The following is a 25,294-nucleotide window of genomic DNA, read 5'->3' as shown; positions in this document are numbered from 1 at the left end:
CTTAGATATTCCTGGTAGCAAAATGTATGCTTATTTCAAAATATTTAATTTTAAAGCACACTTAAAATCTTCTTTCAAATAATGCATCCACTTCTTACTATGCACTGAAAGAGGCTCAGCATTTTACCACCATTTCTTGATGTGATCGGAGATTGATTGGATTACAATGCATCATTCGATGTATCAATGCAGTGATACTATTCTAGAACATTATTCGTAGGTTCTCCTTAGTTGAAAATCTTAAATGCAGCCAGTGATTAAGTGTTTAATTGATTCAGTTGTGTTAAAGACCAGTAATCTTGTTTCATAGAATAAAAAATAATGTATATGTACTTTATGTTGAATACTAGTGCAAATATCAAAGTGAAATAAAGAAATACATGATAACTCATGAATTTTAAAACCATGTAAACTACGCACATAATATGTCTTGCAACATTTATTCCTCTTCTATTATTCAAAACAGACAAAGCTTCTGACATGGTACACACTGCTTCATAAGCACCTACAATGAGGTGAAAAAAGTCACGATATAGTGATATGCACATATCTAGATGGGGGTGTATCGCATACACAAGATGTAAAAGAGTGGTGATTTGGGCGGAGCTGTCATTTGTACTCAGGTGATTCATGTGAATTGTTTTCCCCAACATGATTATGGCTGCATGATGGGAGTTAACAGGCTTGAATGTGGAATGGTAGTTGCAGCTAGACACATGGGGACATTCCAATTCGGAAGTCATTAGGGAATTTAACATTCTGAGATCCACAATGTCAAGAGTGTGCCAAGAATACCAAATTTCAGGCATTTTGTCTCATCACAGACAGCACCGTGGCTGATGGCCTTCACTTAATGACAGAGCAGCGGCATTTGTGTAGAGTTGTCACTGGTAACAGACAAGCAACACTGCATAAAATAACTGCGGAAATCAATGTGGGATGTACAACAAATATATCCATCAGGACAGTGTGACAAAATTTGGCATTAATGGGCTATGACAGCAGACGACTGAATCAAGTGCCTTTGCTAACAGGACCCAGATGACTGGAAAACCATGGCCTGATCAGATGACTCCTCAATTTCAACTGGTAATAGCTGATGGTAGGGTTCATGTGTGGCATAGACCTCATGAAGCCATGGATCCTAGCTGTCAACAAGGCACTATGCAAGTGGTGGTGGCTCCATAATGATGTGGACTGTGTTTATATGGAATGGACTGGGTCCTGTGGTCCAACTGAAATGATCATTGACTGGAAATGGTTATTTTGGGCTGCCTGGAGATCATCTGCTGCCATCCCTAAACATGTCACCAGGCCACAATTGCTCACGACTAATCTGAAGAACATTCTGGACAATTCAAGTGAATGATTTTGCCACACCGATCACTGAACATGAATACCATCAGACATTTATGAGACATGATTGAGAGATCAGTTCATGCATAAAATCTTGCACTAGCAACACTTTCGCAATTATGGACAGCTATTGGAGCAGCATGGCTCAATATTTTTTCCAGGAGACCTTCAACGACTTGTTGAGTCTATGCCACATGGAGTTGCTGCACTACGCTGGGTGAAAGGAGATCTGACGCGATATTAGGGGATATCCGATGACTCGTCACCTCTGTGTATATTGTATGGACAATGTCTCACACTAAAACTCTGTGATGAAGTATTTACAATATTACAATAGCCCTTTCTTTTTCTGACTGAATGCTCTGTTGTGGTATCCATTAAATCCACCCTCTACAATCTGTCTGATCTCTTTGTTGTTTGATTTTACAATCAGTTATATGAATATAGCTGATTCTCCAATCTTATTTTCGTTGCACATTTCACATGCTTGCTTGATTTATAACCAAATACCTAACAGAAGCAAGAAGGGAGTTTGAAAATGGTTGTAAAATTAAGCAGCATTTAACATCATATTATAGTTTCAGTAAACGTATTTGCATATTGTCTGCATACATACTGCTGCACAGGAAAGGGGAAAATTGTAGAAAAATTTCATGTTCTTAAGGACTGGCACCTAAATTGGAAAAAGAAACTAAACACATTACCCCACCCTTGTAACAGACTGGAGAGAGGGGAGAGAAGTGTTGCAGGTGTCAGTGTTGTCATATAGCAACATGGGCAGAAATAATGAGATGGTAATTAGGTCAGAAGATGATATGCTGTAACATTTCGGTTGGTCTTATGTGACAGTTATCAGTTAAATGCTGCATGGAATGTTGTAAGAGTATTCTATCCACCAGGGCAACTGGCACTCATTATCTGATGAATAATGTCTTTTAACCATTACATCTATGGTGCCACATAAATTTCCATTTGTGTATGGTTATAACAGAACTACTCAGATTACATTTGATTACTGTTGTCACAGTATTACCAACAATAATTATGTCACCTTGATTTTTTGTGGACCATCCAATGATCTGCATGATCAAAACTGGTAATCAAACATTTTTACTCCAGCAGCCCTTTAGGCTGAAGACACCACGTGCGCTGATTGACTTTTCCCTACATGTGGATGAACTTAAATGGTTTCTATTTCAGCTATATTGCTGAATCTCTCTGATTTTTCTCTGACCTAGCCAATCACATCTTCCTCTGTAGAACACTACATAGACCATGAAAGAAATAACTGTGTGAAACTGCTCACTCTCTCCAAGAGTTACAGCACAGCACAGGCTGAGAATATGTTCCTCAACTTTCTAAAGATGTTCAAGATAGTTTGAAATGCCTGGATAGTGAACAAAACATGAGATTACCGAATATGTGTAACTTTGCGAATGAACTGAAAACATCCTGGATTTTCTTACAACTATCTGGGTATTGGAAATGCAATGACTGTAAACAGTCTCACTGAAGGTTTGATATTATCAAGCAGATTACTTTTATCTGTTTCTGTAACATTTCCTCAGAAGACACCTGAAGCTGCTGCTCCACCTGACAGTTTCTCCCCATTGAAAAATTGACACCAATTTTGTTTTGCTGAGCAAGATCTGAAAAGGATTGGCACTTGTTGCAGGGACGGGTAGTCAACGTTCAACTTAAACAAATGTATTGTATTATGCATAAATAAGGAAAAAAAAACTCATGTTATAGTTTGTTGCATCATCAGCGATGAATCACTGGAAATAATGCTAACCATCTAGTTGTATGTGTCCAGACTGATTTAAGGTGAATTAACAGCACAAATTTAGATGCAGAAAAGGCAAGTGCCAAATAGATTCACTGAACGAATCCTGAGTAAACTTAATTTACCTAAGAGACATATGTATGTGTCACCAGTATGTGACTTACCATATAGGATTAAAAAAGGAGATAGAAACGATTCAAAAGAAAACGGCAGATTTCATCACAGGTTTGTGTAACCTGTGGAAGAGTGTCATGCAGCTGTTCAACCAGCTTTAGTACCAGACACTAAGTAAGAGTCCTTGGGAATCAGATAAGCTTCACGTTAAAAAAATTTGAGATCATAAATTCCGAGAGGAGTCAAGCAATTGATTATATTCTCTCACGACACATATTTCACAAAATGATCATGGAAGAAAAATCAGAGGAATTTTTCTTTGAAGGCAAAAATGGTACACAATGTACCCTCTACTAAGCAGGATAATATTCTTGAAGGAGATAAATGTAGATTTAAATGTCACATAGTGAATTTTTTCATACAATTATCTGATTACAGGCACAAACTGGCTAAGCCCACTGTCATTAACTGCAATTAATAATGTTCTGCGACAGCAGTTACGGAGACTAACAATGTTAGATGAGACCTGTCCATCATCCACAGCATTCGAAAATGGAGCCCCTAATCAATGGCTATGTTCTTTCCTGCTATGCACGAGACTTAGGACTTGAACTTTCTTTTCATCTTGATACATTAGTATTTGAGAAAGCAGTCCATGAAATGGAAGCTAATTTGACTTCCACAACCTTAATCCACTGAAAAATAATATGACGTGCGGGCATACCAATGCGCACGCGGACCCACACGTGCACGCACACATGCACACAGCACTTAATAGGGACTACCAGCATACTCAAATAGTACATTTTACCAAAAGGCAAGGAATACATTAACTATCTTTAGAACGTCAGTATCAGAAAAAAGGGCCTTTTTCTTAGTGGATACCACAGTTATAAATTTACTAAATGAAGGCAGTACCTTCCCACTTAGGCTGTATTTATTTAGACCTCTTCTTCATTGCACAACTTGTTTTGGCTTTACCAGTCCATACTGAGTTTTATTCTTTGGTCAACATTATATTGTTGTCCATTTCTCTTGTCTTAAGTGCATCAACTATTTATCAAACAATCAAGAACAGTACAATATGTAAAGGAAAATGACCACATCTATATCATATGAATATGCTGCCATTTTCATAGATATGGCAGCTTGTTCTACGTAACTATCTTTCACTTAAGTTCACACTGTGTGTGCTCATTTCATGATGGTAATGCAGTGTGCTATTTTATACAGCTAACCACACAATAATAGCTTAACAGAGAAACTAGTTGTGGAATGAAGAAGAGATCCAAAAGTGGAAAAATGCTGACTTCATTTGTGAAAAAAAATGATGCCAAAGTGACACTACAGAGGATGTTTGCTATTATGAGCAATACAGGACAATACATTCAAAGTTCACTAGAAATCACTATGCTAGTTTCTGCGGAAGTTGTCCATTATCGTAGGTTCAATTGTGATTAAAGTTGCTTGGTTACCTTTTTAACAAACTGAACTGCAATGCCATGCTCCTGCAGAATCCAAAAAGTAGGTCTATTTAATGATAAAAACCTCTCAGTTGATGTGTGGTTTTTACCCAGTAAAACAAATGATTCTGTTTCCTAACAAAGATGGTGCTGCAGGCTAGCAACCATGTTACTAGCAAGCAAGTCAGTACTGAAGGGGATACGGAACATGTGATCTACAAAACTGTGCATCTGCGGAAAGACAATACAGTTTTGGAATTATTTAGAAGAAACAGTTGAAATGCATATTTATCACATTTCCTCTCTATGGACTACTATATTAACTAGGTTATTTCAGAAACACCTCCACACAGTTCACTGGTGAGTAGGAATCTAATGACTATTGTTATGGGGCTGGCAAGGATATAAGTGCTAGTTTTTGTGTTTTTTGGTAAATTTAAAATAGCTACAGCATTTTATTCTAACATTAAGTATGTGCCAAGTCTTCAACAACAAACTTAACAATATTAACTAGGTTATTTCAGAAACACCTCCACAATGTGCAAAATTTTTGGTGAACAACAGAGTAACAATAACAGACCAATGGACAGATATGTCAGAACAATGCTACCCCAGGACAGCTTAAGATGCCCTGCATTTCATCCAGGCCACCTTATTTTGAACAGCACCACTTGATCTGGTCTGTGTTCAATAGAATAAGGACAAATAGTAGCAGCTGTAGTGACTCAATGTACAAATGGGGATTAACATCGCCAAACTCTGTTTGTGGCACAGAATGATAAACTGTTCAGCATATCATAAGTGTGTGCCCAAACCAATAATTTCCTGGCAATTCAGAGTGTAAAGTAACAATCTGATTTTTCTGTAGTCTCTGTCACCTCCTTGGCAGCACCTCAGTTTGTGTTTTTGAAGCTGAAAATCTTACTCGGTGTTTGATGGTGTTTGATCAAGAAAAATGTACACAATAATCCAATGTAGGTTGCAATTTTTTGGACAATGACCAATTCTCCTCCTTCGTGAAATTGTTAGTGCTTAATATAAGGTCAGCACTTACAAACAACAAATTCCAGTGGTAGTATTACTCTTACGATTTCCAAAACTATAAAAAATGCTCATTAATGAAGCACTGTCCAATAATCAGTGGTAGTTCTAACCAGTCCCTAAACTAAGTAATTAAGTGTGACAGGAAACACTGTCCATACTTACACAAGACATCACAGTTTGCATACCATACTGGTGTTTAGTAATCTGTCAGAGTAAAGTACACTACAATATCTCACATAGTTCACTCAGTAATTAAAGTCATGACACTCAATAACAGCTCGCTCATGTGACAATGATAGCTCAAATCACCTACCCATCACAACACAATTCAGTCAAAATATACACTCAAAAATCACTTTAAGGTTTCTGGGCATCAACATTACTTCATTTCTGTGGCTGTAAGTACAGGTATTCCCATGAAAAAATCGTTCATACCAACAACATGAGCAAATATCGGGAACAGAGGTGTTACATGCTTGTTATCTCGACCAGGACAAGGCGCAGACTGACTCATTTTGAGTGACTTCCAACTATTTAAAGGCTGGAGTATGAACAGACTGTTATTTTGGAAATTATACAGTCATTTAAGAAACATCCGTGAGATAAAATTTTGCTGATTAGGATGTACCATAAATATTGACAAAATTTTGGTTTACAATGTGGTAACCTAGGAATTTAGAAAAGCTCATGAGATTACTTTATGCATACACATTGGGAATAACTCATGAGTACAGGTGTTGTACTGCAAATTATTTTCGATAAGAGTAAATTATTCAAAATCTTAATTAGTGGCTAATTTAATTAGTGAGGGGGGTCATTTGATAGAACAAGAAAGGTACAGTATCACAGTTCAGAATTTAATAAGCCTAATGGCAAAATTGGCAATAGAAATTATGATGGTATGAAACTTTAATGTCAATTATCTATACTGTTGGACTCAGAAAAGTCCAAGTTAAGTTTTCAAGTATTTAGGTACATGTCATATACATACAGAACACATAACAGTACGATAATTATTGTAATTACTGGGAAGAAAAATTATTACTCATCAGGGGTGGACGTAATCACACATGGAATAGTTCCAACTTGCTATGTCACAGGAGGATTGGTTTATTGGTTTAAAGGGAGGGGGGGGGGGGGGGGGGGGGGAAATGGACCAAACTGCAAGGTCATCAGTCCCTTGTTCCCGGTAGAACAATTACCCAAGAGAAAGAAGAAAACAAGGAAGACATACGGCACAATACAGGAGAAAAGAAGAACGACGGAAGGACAACAAATATTACAATGGGCAAAACAGGACAAGAAAACCACAGAGAGATGCAAGAAACATGGAGAAGAAATTAAAAACAAGAAAGCAGAATACCATGGCTGGCTGACCATGAGAATAAAAATGGAGAAGCCAGCCACTCTGTAACGCATTAAAACCTCCACCCTAAAAGCCCTAGGGTGGAGGACACAGAGGGACAAAGGGTATGCGCTAAAACTCAGATCAAATGATGAAACCCACCCTCATGAATAAAACATAAAACTAAAGCTGCTGTTGAGGCATTTTTGCCCAACACTGCAGGTAGGGTGCTGGTTAAGTTTAAAGTCCACCGCAGAGCAGCTAAAAGTGGGCAGTCCAGCAAGAGGTGGACGACTCTCATTTGGGAGATACAGCAACACTGAGGTGGGTCCTCGCAACGGAGGAGGTAACCATGTGTGAGCCACGTATGGCCAATGCGGAGCCGACAAAGGACAACTGATTCCCTATGACAAGCCTGCAGGGAAGACTTCCACACATTCACAGTATCCTTAATGATACGCAGTCTGTTGTGCATGCTGTTATGCCACTCTGCCTCCCAAAGTTGAAAAACCTTGCAGTGTAAGACAGAACACAGGTCACACACAAGATTATCAGTGGTAGAGCGACCCTGGTGGAAGCTGCCCAGACAAGGAGCCAGTACGCCACGTGACTCCAGGAATCAACCCAATCACTGACACACCATACGTTCCAGCAACTTACAGAAAATGTTGGTGAGGCTGATGGGCCAATAGCTACCCACATGAAGCAATTTTTACCAGGTTTTAGCACCACAATGATGGTGACCTCCCGCCATTGCGATGGAAAGACGCCATCGCACCAGATCCGATTGAATATGACGAGGAGATATCGCTTGTAGTCAGACAAGAGATGTTTAATCATCTGACTGTGGATCCGATCCAGTCCAGGAGCTGTGTTGGGGCAATGTGCAAGGGTGCTGAGGAGCTCCCCCTCTGTAAATGGGGCATTATAGGGTTCACTGTGGCGTGTAGTGAACGAGAGGACTTTCCTTTCCATCTGCCGTTTGAGGGTGTGAAAGGCTGGGGGGTAGTCTCCGGCGCAGAGGCTTGAGCATAGTGCTCACCAAAGTGCTTGGCAATCGTGTTTGCATCAGTAGATAACATGCCACTGATGTTAATGCCAGGGACACCTGTTGGGGTCTGGTACCCAAATAGATGTCTGATCTTCATTCACACTTAAGAAGGTGACGTATGGCACCCAATGGTAGACACGTACCTCTCTCAACACTCCTGTTTCCGTTGTTTTTTTAAGCTGGCACACACGGGAAGGAGCCACTTAAAGGCTATGAGGTGCTTAAAGGAAGAGTGCCACTTATGTTGCTGTAGAGCTCGCAGACACTCTTTAATTGCCTCAGCTACTTCTGGCGACCATCGAGCGATTGTCTTTTGCCAGGGGCAACCTAGAGAATGAGGGATCACACTTCCTGCCACAGAAATTATCGTCGTAGTGACCTGCTCAATCACAACATCAATGGCACCACGTGGGGGAGACTCAACGGTGACAGCAGAGATGAAGGCTACCCAGCCTGCCTTGTTTAAAGCCCATCGGGGTAGGCGTCTGTGGGCATGATGCCAGTGGGGAAGTGGTCACTACCACACAGGTCGTCCTGTGCTCTCCAGTGAATAGATGGGAGAAGTCCTGGGCTGCAAATTGATAAAACAATAGCCGAGTAACTACCATGAGCCACACTGAAATGTGTGGCGGCCCCAGTATTTAAGAGGCAGAGGTTAAGTTGGGACAGTAAATTTTCGACATCTCTGCCACAGCCAGTAAGCACGTGTAATGTCTCTTGCAGCGGTCTCTCCGCAACATTTTCAGAAATTTTATAAATTATATAACTCAGTACATATCTCGAAATATCTCTTCTTATCTTACGATTCCTAAACTTATACGATGATTATCAATGCAAAGCAGTTTCAAGCCCTATTATTCCTTGGAGCGTGCATTTATTCCATGGAATAGCTTCTCTGCTATCTATGTTTTCTCTCATGAAAAGAATGATTCAGATCTTGCCGATTAGCCGTGAAAGAACGAAGTTGTATATGTATGTATTGTTGAGCTAGTCGCCATCTTGATGAGATTCTGTATGAGGAGGAATTTAATACATGAACTAAACTAAAGTAAGTGTGTTCGCATATTATTTAACTGATTATTATTGACAGTGTCTGCTTACTCCGCTGCGTTGCACGGGATCAGTGGGGAACGTCTGATTTACACTGGACGAACCTGCCGTTTTGTACGCTCAAGATATCCAGTTTATTACTTTCAATAAATGGGCTAACACGGTCTTACCAGCAGATCTCCGGTCTTCCCCATGTGATCACCGAAAGTTAATAATTATTACAAATGTTTTCAGGAGATCGACTGACAATTTTTGTCACACCGAGACTTCAAAATTGCTTCACTGCCTTATGGAATTTAAGTTAAACTCAATTTAATCAGGATAGAACAGTAATGAACTGTGTGAATGTGATAAGCCTGCTTTGTGAATGAAAATTCCCTTAATACACACATTTTTTTTTTTTTTTTTTTTACCATCCTGATCAGTGAAGCTAAATCAGGCCGGTGTGAGAGATGTTTTTAAATTTCAGATCCCACAAAAATATTAAACATGGAGCTACCCCAAAAGGGGTTATGGGCATTAAAATCTCCCAAAAGTAGGAAAGGTTTAGGGAGTTGATCAGTCGGTGCAGCCAATACATTCAGGGGTACCGCACCATCTGGAATGAGATATACATTGCAGACAGTTATTTCCTGCATCGTCCGTATCCTGACAGACACAGCTTCAAGAGGAGTTTGAAGGGGCACAGGTTCACTACATACCGAGTTCAGGACATCGCAAAATCCACCTGAAACTCTATTATATTCGCTACGGTTCTTGTAATATCCCCTGTAGCCGTGAAGGGCAGAGGTCCACACTGCCGGTAACCAGGTTTCCTGAAGGACAATGCAGAAAGCAGGTGTGAAGCTTAACAGTTGCGTAGCTCATCCAGGTGGTGGAAAAAACCGACGCAGTTCCACTCGAGGATGACGTTATCATGAGACTGCGAAGGCATGAAACGCTCAATGAGGCAGCCTATGCCTCAGGGTCACCTGCTCCCACCGACTTATTTCCTGAACAGGCTATATCCATTGTGTCTGAGGGTCTGGCGAGATCTAGATCCTCAGCGGACGCCAGAATCTTCACTTCATCCTCACACGCAGAGCTTGTAGGCAACGGTGGTGTGGGTGCCACCGCAATTCCCTTGGGCTTGGGGGTCTTCTTTCTGGATTTCTCTCACTGATCCTTGGGTTTCTCTGGCTGTGAGGGCTTCACTGATTCAATCTCTGGGACTGAGGGTGATTGTGAAGCCCTAAGACCAGTTGCTTGTGGGCACTTCAGCCACTGGTGGGCATCATCTTTCCCACTAGCAGAAATCTGGGAAGGGAGTGGGGAGTGACCCAAGGGACCCCTTCCTCCTTCCTAGCGAGAGGAGCTGAAGAAGACTTATGCTTCTCTGGCTGAGAAGTGGGGACTGGTGTCCCCAACGGTTGGGAGGACAGTGCTCGTGAGGTACGTGCTCCTTCCTAGCAAGAGGAGCAGCTGAGAAGTGGGGACTGGTGTCACCGATGGTTTCGGGGGGGGGGGGGGGGGGGGGAGGGGAGACAGTGTCCCAGAGGTAGGTGGTACAGGAGCAACAGGGAGGGAAGTGGCCCCCACCATCAAGGGGGCAGGTGTAGTCTTCCGGCTCTGAGAGCCGACTGGAGCTCGCTGAACTGATAAGGCTACAACTGTTCCCTTAGCGGTGGGAAAGGAGGTCATAGCCACAGGATGTAGGCGGTCAAATTTCCTCTTGGCTTCAGTGTAGGTCAGTCGGTCCAGAATCTTATATTCCACGATTTTTCTTTCTTTCTGTAAAATCCTGCAGTCTGGTGAGCAAGGGGAATGATGCTCTCCGCAGTTGACACAGATGGGAGGTGGGGCACATAGAGTATTGGGATGGGATGGACGTCCACAATCTCAACATGTGATGCTGGAAGTACAGCGGGAAGACACATGGTCGAACTTCCAGCACTTAAAGCACGGCATTGGGGGCCAAGATGAAGGCAATGGTGGCAACCTGATTATCCCTCAGACCCCGATGGATGCGCCGGACGAAATGAACTGCTTGTCGCTTTAAGTTGGCACGCAGCTCGTGGTCGGACTGCGAAGGAAGGTCCCTGTGGAATATAATACCCTGGACCATGCTCTTATCAGGCATGATGGTAACGGAAACATCCCCCAGCCTGGCCACGTTTTGAACAAGCCCTCCACCTCTCCAAACTTGTCCTCTAAATGCTCTACAAAAAACTGAGCCTTCATCAAGACAAAAGATGTCTCCATAAGGTTCATTGCCATCCTTAGCCTTTCATTACTCCCATGGTGTGGCCAGGGAGGGGAACAACTTAGGATCATACATCCTTGCATTGTACTGAGACTTGGAGCACTTAGAAACTGCTGGTGTTTGATCACCAGCAAGTGATGATGTGGTACGCTTCATTGCACGTCATCCGCCATGATGCCACCCACTCCGACCTGGGGACCTCCTCAGGGGTGCCACCCAGCCGCAGCAAAGGCTACCTGGCAGAATGGCCATTGCCAGGAGTCCCGATGCCCCAGGGTGACAGGCATCTACTCCTTGGCATAAGTGAGGAGTTAATGGCGCAGGCATAAGCAGAGCGATCCCTGTGTGGTCAGGGGCTACAATCAACAGGGTACATGGTGGTCCGACCACAACAGACTGGCTACCGTGCTGGATATGAGGTGCAAAGAATTCCATGGTCACCATCGGCACAAAAAACGAAACTGCACAGTGGGTGGAGGAAAACACACCAAGGAAGGTTTCCTCGCTCAAGAGATGGAGGATGAGCGGGACTGCAATGCCACGACGTGAAAGTGGGCTATACATCTCAATACACAATGGACATGTTGCACCATGTAAAGTGCCCTTCCCCAGTTGGCTACCTCTTTGGGAAAATTTTGAAAAATGGAGGTCAAACCCTACAGGGGATCATCAGATAAAGGCCGAAATGTGAGAGAGTCCTTTTAGTCACCTCTTACGACAGGCAGGAATACCTCGGGCCTATTCTAAGCCCCAGGCCTGCAGGGGGGTGTCACAGGATGGGTTCCTGATGAAACCAAAGCCATCAGTTTAATATATGTCTGTGACAGTCTGTGCTTTGTAAATACCGTAAATTTAGTTAACTTACAATTAAAATTTTTCTAATTTTTTTTTTCTGTGTGTTAAATAAGTGTACACATGTTGTTAAAGAAAGTTTTTTGTGTGATGTGATACTAGCCAAATGCTACATAATAAATAAGCAATTATAATAAATAAGTAATTAACATGCTACATGCACTCTTCATTATCTCATTATCACAACTATACAATCATGACCGCAACATTAGACTACACGTATTTATTAGTTTTCTCATTTGGCAAAAGATTTCAACTTCTTATCATCAAAAATAGGTACTTTATCCAACCAGGAACATTGTGGTGTAATTTTTTTCACATTAATTTAATTAATTCAGGGGTATCAGGATTTGAAGATATCATAATGTCATCAGCATACAGAAATACATGTGTCGAACTTGAAACCTAAGAACAAACAGCCTACTTTGTACACCAATTGTTCACAATTCCAAAAAAAAAGATTATTCTAGCTTAAATTTCTATAATTTCAAAGTTGCTAATTAATTAAGATATGATCTCAATGTACCAATATTACGATGTCTTGAAATATTTCGAAATTATGTTCCGATAATATTTAAGCCCAGAATTTTCCAAACACAGTGATGATCTTAGATTTTTCATATTTTGAGTTTTAAAGGAAATATTCAAAATTTAAACTTCTTAAATAAATTATAAATGGTGGCTCTCATCGAAACCACCACATTTTTGTTGAATACGGCAGTATGGTATCATTACAATATCAAACAACAGTGCCTTATGTTTCTGTGAAACACAAGGAAACAAAACACTGAATGTATATGATGTAAATGATTCTAAAAAGCCAGGCTGGTCACCTTTATAATCTCACTTTTGTAAAATTAATTGCTGTAGCATTCTCTGACAAATCACTAAGATCCATGAAGTAAGGCATTACCACCAAAGGATGAGATTATAATAGCCAGACATGAGCTGACAGCAGTCAGTCGAACTGTGAATTCATGAAAGCACAGACTATGTCAATATGCTGTAAGCCTAATGTGATGCATACCACACAGGAATACTACCAGAATGATCAGTAACTATGTTAATGTAACGACAATGGCGAGCAAGCGATATTAAGCACTGAAACTTTAACCATCCAACTGCTTGACACAGTAAGAAATGCACACTATAAATGAAAACATTTCAAAATCAAACTCAGATCACTCTGCTCCACACAGTTTGTGCTTATTTAAAATAATCTGATAATCTGATAGGTTGTGTAAAACAACAATGCATTTCTCTGTAGACTAGAGGTAAAGATAAAGCTGTCATACAACGCAGAGGTTGGTTTGAGCACCACAATACTTTAATAGACATTGTCCTATTGAGGGAGGTATGCTGTCCTCCTCTGGCCTATGAGCTAACTGACACAACCAGTTGTAGGGGGAGCTGCAGTTTAATATGCACTCCAGACAATAGAGCACATGCATGATAAGTTATTGGTTTTCATTAATCACTTCAGCTGTATTATTACACATTCACTGTGTTACAAGAGGTTTCGTCCTTTGAATATCTCCAGGTTGCCAAGATGTTCAAAGAATAAGACCAATTGAAACACAATAAATGTGTAATAATATAACTGAGGTGGTTTTTATTAATCCTGAACAGTGTCAGCTGTGGTGCTCAACATAATCAAGATTAGTGATAATCGATAAATAAAAAACCTGCGAGCAACCGGGTATCGAGTCCAAGATTTTTGAATGCGAACTCTGACACTTTACCACTGAGCAGCAAAATCAATAGAATGCAGCTCATAAAAAAAAACAATAACTGCCTAGGAAACCTATGCAATAACATAAAATAATGCACATATAACAGATAAAATAACATTTATGATCAGAAATAATCGGACCTACACAGGTGATACAGCAACAATAAGCAACAAAGAATAAATAATAATGACTGAAAGTTCCAACCTAAATCAGAAATCCTTGACACTTTGTATAACACAGATTTCCACAATAAGGTTTTCAGTTACATATGAAAATCACAGTATGAATAAGTTAGAAAGATGGTAAGAAGAAGAAGAAGAAGAAGAAGAAGAAGAAGAAGATTAAGATAACAGAGGAGTCGTGCAAAGGAAACAAGATAACAGAGGAGTTATCAAAAGAAAACAATCATACAAGATAACGTAATTTGATATAAAAAGAAACTTTTTCTGCACTGCTAGTCTTCGTGAATTGAGACTCCTCCCTTGTCTGGAAACATTAAGCCCACCAATTTTCTTGGTGTAAAATTTCATATTTACACTGGAGAGCCAAAGAAACTGGTATACCTGCCTAATATCATGTAGGGCCCCCGCAACATGACATGACATGACATGACATGACATGACATGAACTCGACTAATGTCTGACATAGTGCTGGAGGGAATGGACACCATGAATCCTGAGAGCTGTCCATAAATCTATAAGAGTACAGGGGGGCTGGAGATCTCTTCTGAAGAGCACATTGCAAAGCACCCCAGATACACTCAATATTTTCAGTCTGGGGAGTTTGGTTGCCAGCGGAAGTGTTTAAACTCAGAAAAGTGTTCCTGGAGCCACTCTGTAGAAATTCTGAACATGTGGGGTGTCACATTGTCCTGCTGGAATTGCCAAATCTGTCTGAAAGCACAATGGACATGAATGAATCCAGGTGATCAGACAGGATACTTACGTATGTGTCACCTGCCAGAGTCGTATCCAGATGTATCAGGGGTCCCATATCACTAACTGCACACGCCCCACACCATTACAGAGCCTCCACCAAGCTTGAACAGTCCTCTGCTGACACGCAGGGTCTATGGATTCATGAGGTTGTCTCCATACTTGTTCGCGTCCATCCGATAATACAATTTGAAATGAGACTTGTCCGACCAGGCAACAAGTTTACAGTCATTAACAGTCCAATGTCGGTGTTGACGGGCCCTGGCGAGGCGTAAAGCTTTTGTGTCATGCAGTCATCAAGAATACACGAGTGGGCCTTCAGCTATGAAAGCCCATACTGATGATGTTTCATTGAATGGTTCACACACTGACACTTGTTGATGGCCCAGCATTGAAATCTGCAGCAATTGGTGGAAGGGTTGCACTTCTGTCATGCTGAACAATTCTCTTCAGTCATCATTGGGCCTGTTCTTGCAGGATCTTTTTTTGGCTGCAGCTATGTTGGAGATTCAATATTTTACCGGATTCCTGATATTCACAGTACACTTGTGAAATGGTCATATGGGAAAATTGCCACTTCATCACTATCTCAGAGATGCCGTGTCCCATTGCTCATGCGCCTACTGTGACACCACGTTCAAACTTACTTAAATCTTGATAAACTGCCATTTTAGCAGCATGCTGACTGCAGTGCCATATTCTGCTCTGTATTTCAATATGCATGCCTATACCAGTTTCACTGGCACTTCAGTGTATTTGCACTATCATAAATATCACATTTAATTCACCATGTTTCACAATGAAAATTGTAGTTTACAGACACTGCTCAGAAGTTATTAATTTTTCTTACTATAATGACCATAGTTGTTACACAAGCCCCTACAAGAAGACACCATTGGGGAAACTCGAGGAAGTCAATGATCAGTTTGACCACTTGAGATTTGTTAGGGACTGTGGGTGTGAATCGTCTCTTACTTTATACTACAGGAAGAAAACAATCTTTTAGCCTGCATGAATCATAGATGAAAACTGTTTCACATCAACAGCAATAACCACAAGAAAATCATAATGGATGAAACAACAGAATGTTAACCCACTTACTTAATTTCTTAGAAATATCCACTGCATCTGCTGGATTCTCAGCCATCAAAAAGTTCTGCACAGTAACTCCACTGTTTTGCAACAGTACTTTGCTCTGGTATTCCATAAGATTCAAACATCTTTGCTGGGTAGTAGAAATCTGGAAACAAAAGATTTTATATGAAAAATTACAGTGTGGAACATCTGCAAATGAATATGCATTTCTTACAGATAATATTTTATAAATTCATCTTTTTCACAAAAAGGTATTGAAGATGTTCAATTTATGTTATGTGATAATTCTGGAGAGTCACAGTACACAAAAATACAAGATAGCAGAAACATTGCACAAATGTTCTTTTCAAATAGTCAAAAACACGGCATACGGCATCAGAAGTGTTGTCATAGTGGGTAACAGAATTTAACAGCATGGCCACATGTCCTGATTAAACTGCAATTGAATGAGTAATAAATTATTACTTTTCTCCATATCATTTTCATGTCAATGAATGATTACAAGCTGTTTGCCCTAAGCACCAAACCAGCAAGGTACCATCAATATGGACTACATGAGATTGATACATCCAGACAAAGAATTTATGGTGGAAGGACATCATCTATGAATGTCTTAACTGAGCACCATTAACTCATTCAGTGTATTATGAATCAAAACACATCAGCTAATAGTCAACTGAGTAATTTCTGTTGACTTTCTTATAATCAGACAGGTACCGTTTCCCCCCACTGGACTCACAAGAAAACTGAGCAACAATCATTCATGCTTAGGACAAGGATAATTTACACTACATATTGCCAGCTTGACAGAAACATCTTGATAATGAGTAAATATTCTACACTACAGTTTTCATAAACTCAAGCTCATATGAATTCAGGACTGCAATGATTGCTAAATAAATGTAACTCTAGATACTAACCATGGGAAGACGACATAAAAAGTGGTCTATGTAATTCTTTGCAGTTCACTGACAAGCAGCAAGATAGAATGTACATTGATAAACCACGAGAGCTACACAATTGACTAGCCTTCATCAGCAACAACAGATAAGTTCAAAGCAGGCAGATATATATAGCAACTACGCTGCTGGAGGTTGCAGAATCCTGACTCCACATTTGCTGAATATGTACTAAGTCATGGCCACAACTATCAGTCACAGTCATATGTCATTCACTTGGCAAAACAAAGGCCAAAGGCCTCTGCTGGAGGTCCTGGAAATCAACCAACACCTAGCTCACAGCCCTGATCTAATCTTAAATGACCAAACACACCTTAAAATTTCCCCTCTTCTAAACTTCACACAATCCTCCAGTTTTCCACTACTTGCCACACTGCCTGTTCCTTCACATTTCATTTCCTGTATTTATTGAAATTGCCTATGTAATCAACATGTTCTATTGTTACAATTGCTAATTCTTTCTTTTAATTGGTTTCTATATTACCTCCCATGTTAATTACCTCTTGGAGTTGCCTAATCATATATTTTATTTTACTTGGTACGTTTATTTAAGTAAAGTGTTGTTTATGCATGGTTTTCGAGTATAGTGTTAATATTTTTCCTGAATGAAATTTTCACTCTGCAACAGAGTGTGCGCTGATATGGAAACTTCCTGGCAGATTAAAACTGTGTGCCGGACCGAGACTCGAACTCGGGACCTTTGCCTTTCGCGATCAAGTGCTCTATCAATGAGCTACTCAAGCATGACTCATGACCTGTCCTCTCAGCTTTAATTCCACCAGTACCTTGTCTTCTCAACTTTAATTCCACCAGTACGTCATCTCCTACCTTCCAAACTTCACAGAAGCTCTCCTGCAAAGCCATGTCTCCGCAATATCCTTTCTTCCAGGAGCGCTAGTTCTGCAAGTTTCGCAGGAGAGCTTCTGTGAAGTTTGGAAGGTAGAAGACGAGGTATTGGTGGAATTAAAGCTGTGAGGATGAGTCATGAGTCGTGCTTGGGCAGCTCAGTGGTAGAGCACTTCCTCGACAAAGGCAAAGGTCCTGAGTCCGAGCCTCAGTCTGGCACACAATTTTAATCTGCCAGAATGTTTTCATATTTTTCCTGTTGCTCTCTTTACATTTATCTTTTATCCAACTTTTTACCTCTTAAATTGAAGTGCAACAAAGTGTTTATTTCTCAGTTTATGTTTGGAAACATCTTTTCCAATGTTGTTTACAAACAATGTAACTTCTTTGTTGACAATAGTCAGCTGAAGTCTGATGACCTTGTAAGCTGAAAACCAGTTAATGTGATAAATTAACCCTGTAGATCATAAGCAATACAGGGTGCTTTTTAAATATTATCATGATAGACTTCCAAGAATAGATGGAACAATCAGGTAAAATGTTCATTATTATGGCCAACCCAGTAATTAAGAGGTACTCAATTGTGTATACTGTTTGACCAGTCTGAATACACATTTAAGAAGTCTTACTTATAAGCTAAGTTTAATCAAACATTTCATTTAGTGTCATGACTGTTCATTGATAACTTCTTTGTGCAAAAAAAAAAAATGCTACACATATAGTATGTAACTCTATGGTGACAAACATAAGACACTATGCTATATGTTGGCTGCAAACATAAGTGCTAAGTTTTACGTAGCTGTGATGGAAGTGTCATGCCACAGCATGGTCTATCTACACTGAAAAGCCAAAGAAACGGGTATACCTGCCTAATGTCGTGTAGGGCCCCCACGAGCAAGCAGTAGCTTCGCAACGTGATGTGGCATGGACTCAACTAATGTCTGATGTAGTGCTGGAGGAAATGTACACCATGAATCCTGCAGGGCTGTCCATAAATCCATAAGAATACAAGGGGATGGAGATCTCTTCTGAACAGTATGTGGCAAGGCATCCAAAATATGCTCAATAATGTTCATGTCTGGTGAGTTTGGTGGCCAGCAGAAGTGTTTAAACTCAGAAGAGTGTTTCTGGAGCCAATCTGTAGTAGTTCTGGAGTGTGGAGTGTTGTATTATCCTGCTGGAATTGCCCACAACCGTCGGAATGCACAATGGACACGAATAGATGCAGGTGATCAGGCAGGATGCTTACATACATGTCACCTGTCAAGAGTCGTATTTAGATGTATCAGGGGTCCCATATCACTCCAACTGCAAATGCTCCACAGATCTTCTACCATCTTGAACAGTCCCCTGCTGACATGCACGGTCAATGGATTCATGAGGTTGTGTCCGTAACTGTACATGTTCACCTGCTTGATGCAATTTGAAAAGAGACTCGTCTGACCAGGCAGCACGTTTCCAGTCATCAACAGTCCATTGTCAGTGTTGATGGGCCCAGGCAAAGCGTAAAGCTTTGTATTGTGCAGTCATCAAGAGTACACGAGTGGGCCTTCGGCTCCAAAAACTCATATTGATGATGTTTCGTTGAATGGTTCGCACACTGATACTTGTTGATGGCCCAGCACTGAAATTTGCAGCAACTTGTGGAAGGGTTGATTTCCTGTCACGCTGAACGATTCTCTTCAGTCGTCATTGGGCCCATTCTTGCAGGACCTTTTTCCAGCCACAACAATATCGGAGAGTTGATGTTTTACCAGATTCCTTATATTCACGGTACACTTGTGAAAGTGTCATACAGGAAAATCCTGTATCATAGCTTTCATTGTGGATACCGACAGTTAATGATGCCAAACTCTGGCTGGATACTTCCGGCAACATTCCCAAGAAGAATAGAACTATAGTAAAACAACAACTGACTATTCATAAAACCAGCTGCCTTTTATGAATAGATGTGAGCTCTGTAATAAATGGTTTATCAGAGTGTGAAAATTTATCAGAATATTTGGACTAGGTTGTTGTTGTTGTGGTCTTCAGTCCAGAGACTGGTTTAATGCAGCTCTCCATGCTACTCTATCCTGTGCAAGCTTCTTCCTCACCCAGTACCTACTGCAACCTACATCCTTCTGAATCTGTTTAGCGTATTCATCTCTTGGTCTCCCTCTACAATTTTTACCCTCCATGCTGCCCTCCAACACTAAATTGGTGATCCCTTGGTGCCTCAGAATATGACCTACCAACCGATCCCTTCTTCTAATCAAGTTGTGCCACAAATTTCTCTTCTCTCCAATTCTATTCACTACCTCCTCGTTAGTTATGTGATCTACCCATCTAATCTTCAGCATTCTTCTATAGCACCACATTTTGAAAGCTTCTATTCTCTTCTTGTCCAAACTATTTATTGTCCATGTTTCACTTCCATACATGGCTACACTCCATACAAATACTTTCAGAAATGACTTCCTAACACTTAAATCTATACTCGATGTAAACAAATTTCTCTTCTTCAGAAACGCTTTCCTTGCCACTGCGAGTCTACATTTTATATCCTCTCTGCTTCGACCATCATCAGTTATTTTGCTCCCCAAATAGCAAAACTCCTTTACTACTTTCAGTGTCTCATCTCCTAATCTAATTCCCTCAGCATCACCCGATTTAATTCGGCTACATTCCATTATCCTCATTTTGCTTTTGTTGATGTTCATCTTATATCCTCCTTTCAAGACACTGTCCATTCCATTCAACTGCTCTTCCAGGTCCTTTGCTGTCTCTGACAGAATCACAATATCATCGGCAAACCTCAAAGTTTTTATTTCTTCTCCATGGATTTTAATACCTCCACCAAAGTTTTCTTTTGTTTCCTTTATTGCTTGCTCAATATACAGATTGAATAACATCGGGGAGAGGCTACAACCCTGTCTTGACACCGTTACTGTACAGACAGCAGATAGTCTGCTGTACAGTAAATGCTGTGTTCGAAGTTTGGTTTAGTCTACTGAGTTTTGTTTTTGGCCTTTTTTGTGACTCATACTGATGACACATCACCATGATGAATTATTATGGGTGGAGGTTACACTCAACAACCGAGCTAGGTTAATAATTGGCTCCTTTTACCGACCTCCCGACTCAGCAGCATTAGTGGCAGAACAACTGACAAGGGAACCTCCCCATCGCACCCCTCTCAGATTTAGTTATAAGTGGGCACAGTGGATAGGCCTTGAAAAACTGAACACAGATCAATCGAGAAAACAGGAAGAAGTTGTGCGGAACTATGAAAAAATAAGAAAAATATAGAAACTGAGTAGTCCATGCAGACGATAGGCAACAACAAGGATGATGTGACCTGAGGAGCACCGTGGTCTCGTGGTTAGCGTGAGCACCTGTGGAACGAGAGGTCCTCGGTTCAACTTTACCCTCGAGTGAAAAGTTTAATTTTTTGTTTCCAGACAATTATCAAAGTTCAGGCACTCACACATCAATTTCGCTCTCCAAAATTCCAGGACATGTTCAGATTTGCTTGGACATATGCAGGATTTGACGGTCTACACAAGGAAAAATTTGAAAACGTTAAAAACATATGTTTTGACAGAGCACAGGGAAAACTGTACGACTGTGAAACTGTTGCATTCATTTGTTGCAGTTTGTGTGGCAAACTCTTATGTTTTCATCACTTTTTTTGGGACTGATTATCACATCCACAAGAAAACTGAAATCGGGCAAGGTAGAATAATCTTTTTACCCATTCGCCAAGTGTGCAAGTTAGGTGGGTCGACAACATATTCCTGTCATGTGACGCACATGCCGTCACCAGTGTCGTATAGAATATATCAGACGTGTTTTCCTGTGGAGGAATCGGTTGACCTATGATCTAGCGATCAAATGTTTTTGGTTCCTATTGGAGAGGCACGTCCTTTCGTCTACTAATCGCACGGTTTTGCGGTGTGGGCGCAAAACACAGACACTAAACTTATTACAGTGAACAGAAACGTCAATGAACGAATGGACAGATCATAACTTCGCGAAAATAAAGAAATTAAAATTTTCACTCGAGGAAAGATCTGAACCACGGACCTCTCGATCCGCATCTGCTCACGCTGACCACGGCACCACGGCGCTCCTGAGCTAGTAGTGTCCTTGATGTTACCTATCTTGCGCATGGACTACTCAGTTTGTATATTTTGCTTTTTTTTTCATAGTTCCACACAACTTCTTCCTGTTTTCTCGATTGATCTGTGTTCAGTTTTTCAAGGCCTATCTACTGTGCCAACTTATAACTAAATCTGAGGGGGGTGCGATGGGGAGGTTCCCTTGTGAGAGAAAATTTGGAATACATTTCACATAAATTTTCTCAGCATGTTATAGTCTTAGGTGGAGATTTCAATTTACCAGATATAGACTGGGACACTCAGATGTTTAGGACAGGTGGTAGGGACAGAGCATCGAGTGACATTATACTGCGTGCACTATCTGAAAATTACCTCGAGCAATTAAACAGAGAACCGACTCGTGGAAATAACATCTTGGACCTACTGATAACAAACAGACCCGAACTTTTCAACTCTGTAAGCGCAGAACAGGGAATCAGTGATCATAAGGCCGTTGCAGCATCCCTGAATATGGAAGTTATTAGGAATATAAAAAAAAAGGGAGGAAGGTTTATCTGTTTAGCAAGAGTAATAGAAGGCAGATTTCAGACTACCTAACAGATCAAAAAGAAAATTTCTGTTCCGACACTGACAATGTTGAGTGTTTATGGAAAAAGTTTAAGGCAATCGTAAAATGCGTTTTAGACAGGTACGTGCTGAGTAAAACTGTGAGGAACAAGAAAAACCCACCGTGGTTCAACAACAATGTTAGGAAACTACTGCAAAAGCAAAGAGAGCTTCACTCCAAGTTTAAACGCAGCCAAAACATCTCAGACAAACAAAAGCTAAACAATGTCGAAGTTAGCGTAAGGAGGGCTATGCGTGAAGCGTTCAGTGAATTCGAAAGTAAAATTCTATGTACCGACTTGACAGAAAATCCTAGGAAGTTCTGGTCCTAGGTTAAATCAGTAAGTGGCTCAAAACAGCATATCTAGACACTCCGGGATGATAATGATGGCATTGAAACAGAAGATGACATGCTTAAAGCTGAAATACTAAACACCTTTTCCCAAAGCTGTTTGACAGAGGAAGACCGCACTGCAGTTCCTTCTCTAAATCCTCACACAAACGAAAAAATGGCTGACATTGAAATAAGTGTCCAAGGAATAGAAAAGCAACTGGAATCACTCAACAGAGGAAAGTCCACTGGACCTGATGGGATACCAATTCGATTCTACACAGAGTACGTGAAAGAACTTGCCCCCCTTCTAACAGCCGCGTACCGCAAGTCTCTAGAGGAACGGAAGGTTCCAAGTGATTGGAAAAGAGCACAGGTAGTCCCAGTCTTCAAGAAGGGTCGTCGAGCATATGCGCAAAACTATAGACCTATATCTCTGACGTCAATCTGTTGTAGAATTTCAGAACATGTTATTTGCTCGAGTATCATATCGTTTTTGGAAACCCAGAATCTACTCTGTAACAATCAATATGGATTCCGGAAACAGCGATCGTGTGAGACCCAACTCGCTTTATTTGTTCACGAGGCCCAAAAAATATTAGATACAGGCTCCCAGGTAGATGCTATTTTCCTTGACTTCCGGAAGGCGTTCAATACAGTTCCGCATTGTTGCCTGATAAACAAAGTAAGAGCGTACGGAATATCAGACCAGCTGTTTGGCTGGATTGAAGAGTTTTTAGCAAACAGAACACAGCATGTTGTTATCAATGGAGAGACGTCTACAGACGTTAAAAGTAACCTCTGGCATGCCACAGGGGAGTGTTATGGGACCATTGCTTTTCACAATATATATAAATGACCTAGTAGATAGTGTCGGAATTTCCATGCGGCTTTTCACGGATGATGTTGTAGTATACAGAGAAGTTGCAGCATTAGAAAATTGCAGCGAAATGCAGGAAGATCTGCAGCGGATAGGCATTTGGTGCAGGGAGTGGCAACTAACCCTTAACATAGACAAATGTAATGTATTGCGAATAGATAGAAAGAAGGATCCTTTATTGTATGATTATATGATAGCAGAACAAACACTGGTAGCAGTTACTTCTGTAAAATATCTGGGAGTATGCGTGCGGAACGATTTGAAGTGGAATGATCATATAAAATTAATTGTTGGTAAGGCGGGTATCAGGTTGAGATTCATTGGGAGAGTCCTTAGAAAATGTAGTCCATCAACAAAGGAGGTGGCTTACAAAACACTCGTTCGACCTATACTTGAGTATTGCTCATCAGTGTGGGATCCGTACCAGATCGGTTTGACGGAGGAGATAGAGAAGATCCAAAGAAGAGCGGCGCGTTTCGTAACAGGGTTATTTGGTAACCGTGATAGCGTTATGGAGATGTGTAGCAAACTCAAGTGGCAGACTCTGCAAGAGAGGCGCTCTGCATCGCGGTGTAGCTTGCTCACCAGGTTTCAAGTGGGTGTGTTTCTGGATGAGGTATCAAATATATTGCTTCCCCCTCCCCCTACTTATACCTCCCGAGGAGATCACGAATGTAAAATTAGAGAGATTCGAGCGCGCACGGAGGCTTTCAGACAGTCGCTCTTCCCGCGAACCATACGCGACTGGAACAGAAAAGGGAGATAATGACAGTAGCATGTAAAGTGCCCTCCACCACACACCATTGGGTGGCTTGCGGAGTATAAATGTAGATGTAGATGTAGATGATGCAGAATGTGGCAGTAGGTTCACTAATAAGATACATTTATTCAGTGAAAATATGGCTAGCTGTGGGCCATTTACATAACTGTATCATTTACTTTAATCTTAATCTACAACAAAATTGAGTAGATGTAACCCAGCCACATAAATACTGTCTACTGAGAAATTTATTTATGGAATAGAAGTATTTGGCAAGTAGCAATGATTTCAATTTGTTATTAAAATTTTCATTTTCAACCAGCACCTTTAATTCATAAGGGAGGTGGTCACAAATTTTCATGGCTTTATACTTTGCTCTTTCCTGTGCAAGACAGGTTAAGTTGCAGATGGTGGAGAGGCTACTCTTCTCCCTAGTTTTATACTGATAAAAACTACTATTGTTTTTGATCAATACCTGTTTTTTTCAAACACACCTAATAAGGGAGTAAATGAAGTTCAAGGATGGATATCAGACATTATTATTAGTATTTCTCTGTGCAATGAATACTTTGTGCCAAAGTGTGGAATTGCCCCACAAAAATATTCATATAGTGTCAAAGAGTGGAGGTACAAAAAGTAAGCTAATACAGTATTCTGATGCTTTCATCATCAAAATTAGAAAGTGCATACAGAACAAATGTTTCTAACCTGATGTGTTTGAGAAGATTCACGAGACACGTTC

General features: G+C 40.7%; 1 protein-coding gene across 1 annotated transcript in view; it reads right to left on the bottom strand.

Moving 5' to 3' along the window:
• The window catches only part of LOC126470024 (succinate--CoA ligase [GDP-forming] subunit beta, mitochondrial), a 103,442-nt gene that overhangs the window by 53,162 nt on the left and 24,986 nt on the right, over positions 1 to 25,294 (bottom strand). Inside the window, 1 exon segment of the mRNA XM_050097508.1 lies at positions 16,074 to 16,212. Coding sequence (XP_049953465.1) covers positions 16,074 to 16,212 — 139 coding nt within the window.

The sequence above is a fragment of the Schistocerca serialis genome, chromosome 3, assembly GCF_023864345.2.
Source record: "Schistocerca serialis cubense isolate TAMUIC-IGC-003099 chromosome 3, iqSchSeri2.2, whole genome shotgun sequence".
Lineage (NCBI taxonomy): Eukaryota > Metazoa > Arthropoda > Insecta > Orthoptera > Acrididae > Schistocerca > Schistocerca serialis.
Note: the sequence above shows the minus strand (reverse complement) of the source record. Positions and strands in the feature narration are given on the sequence as shown.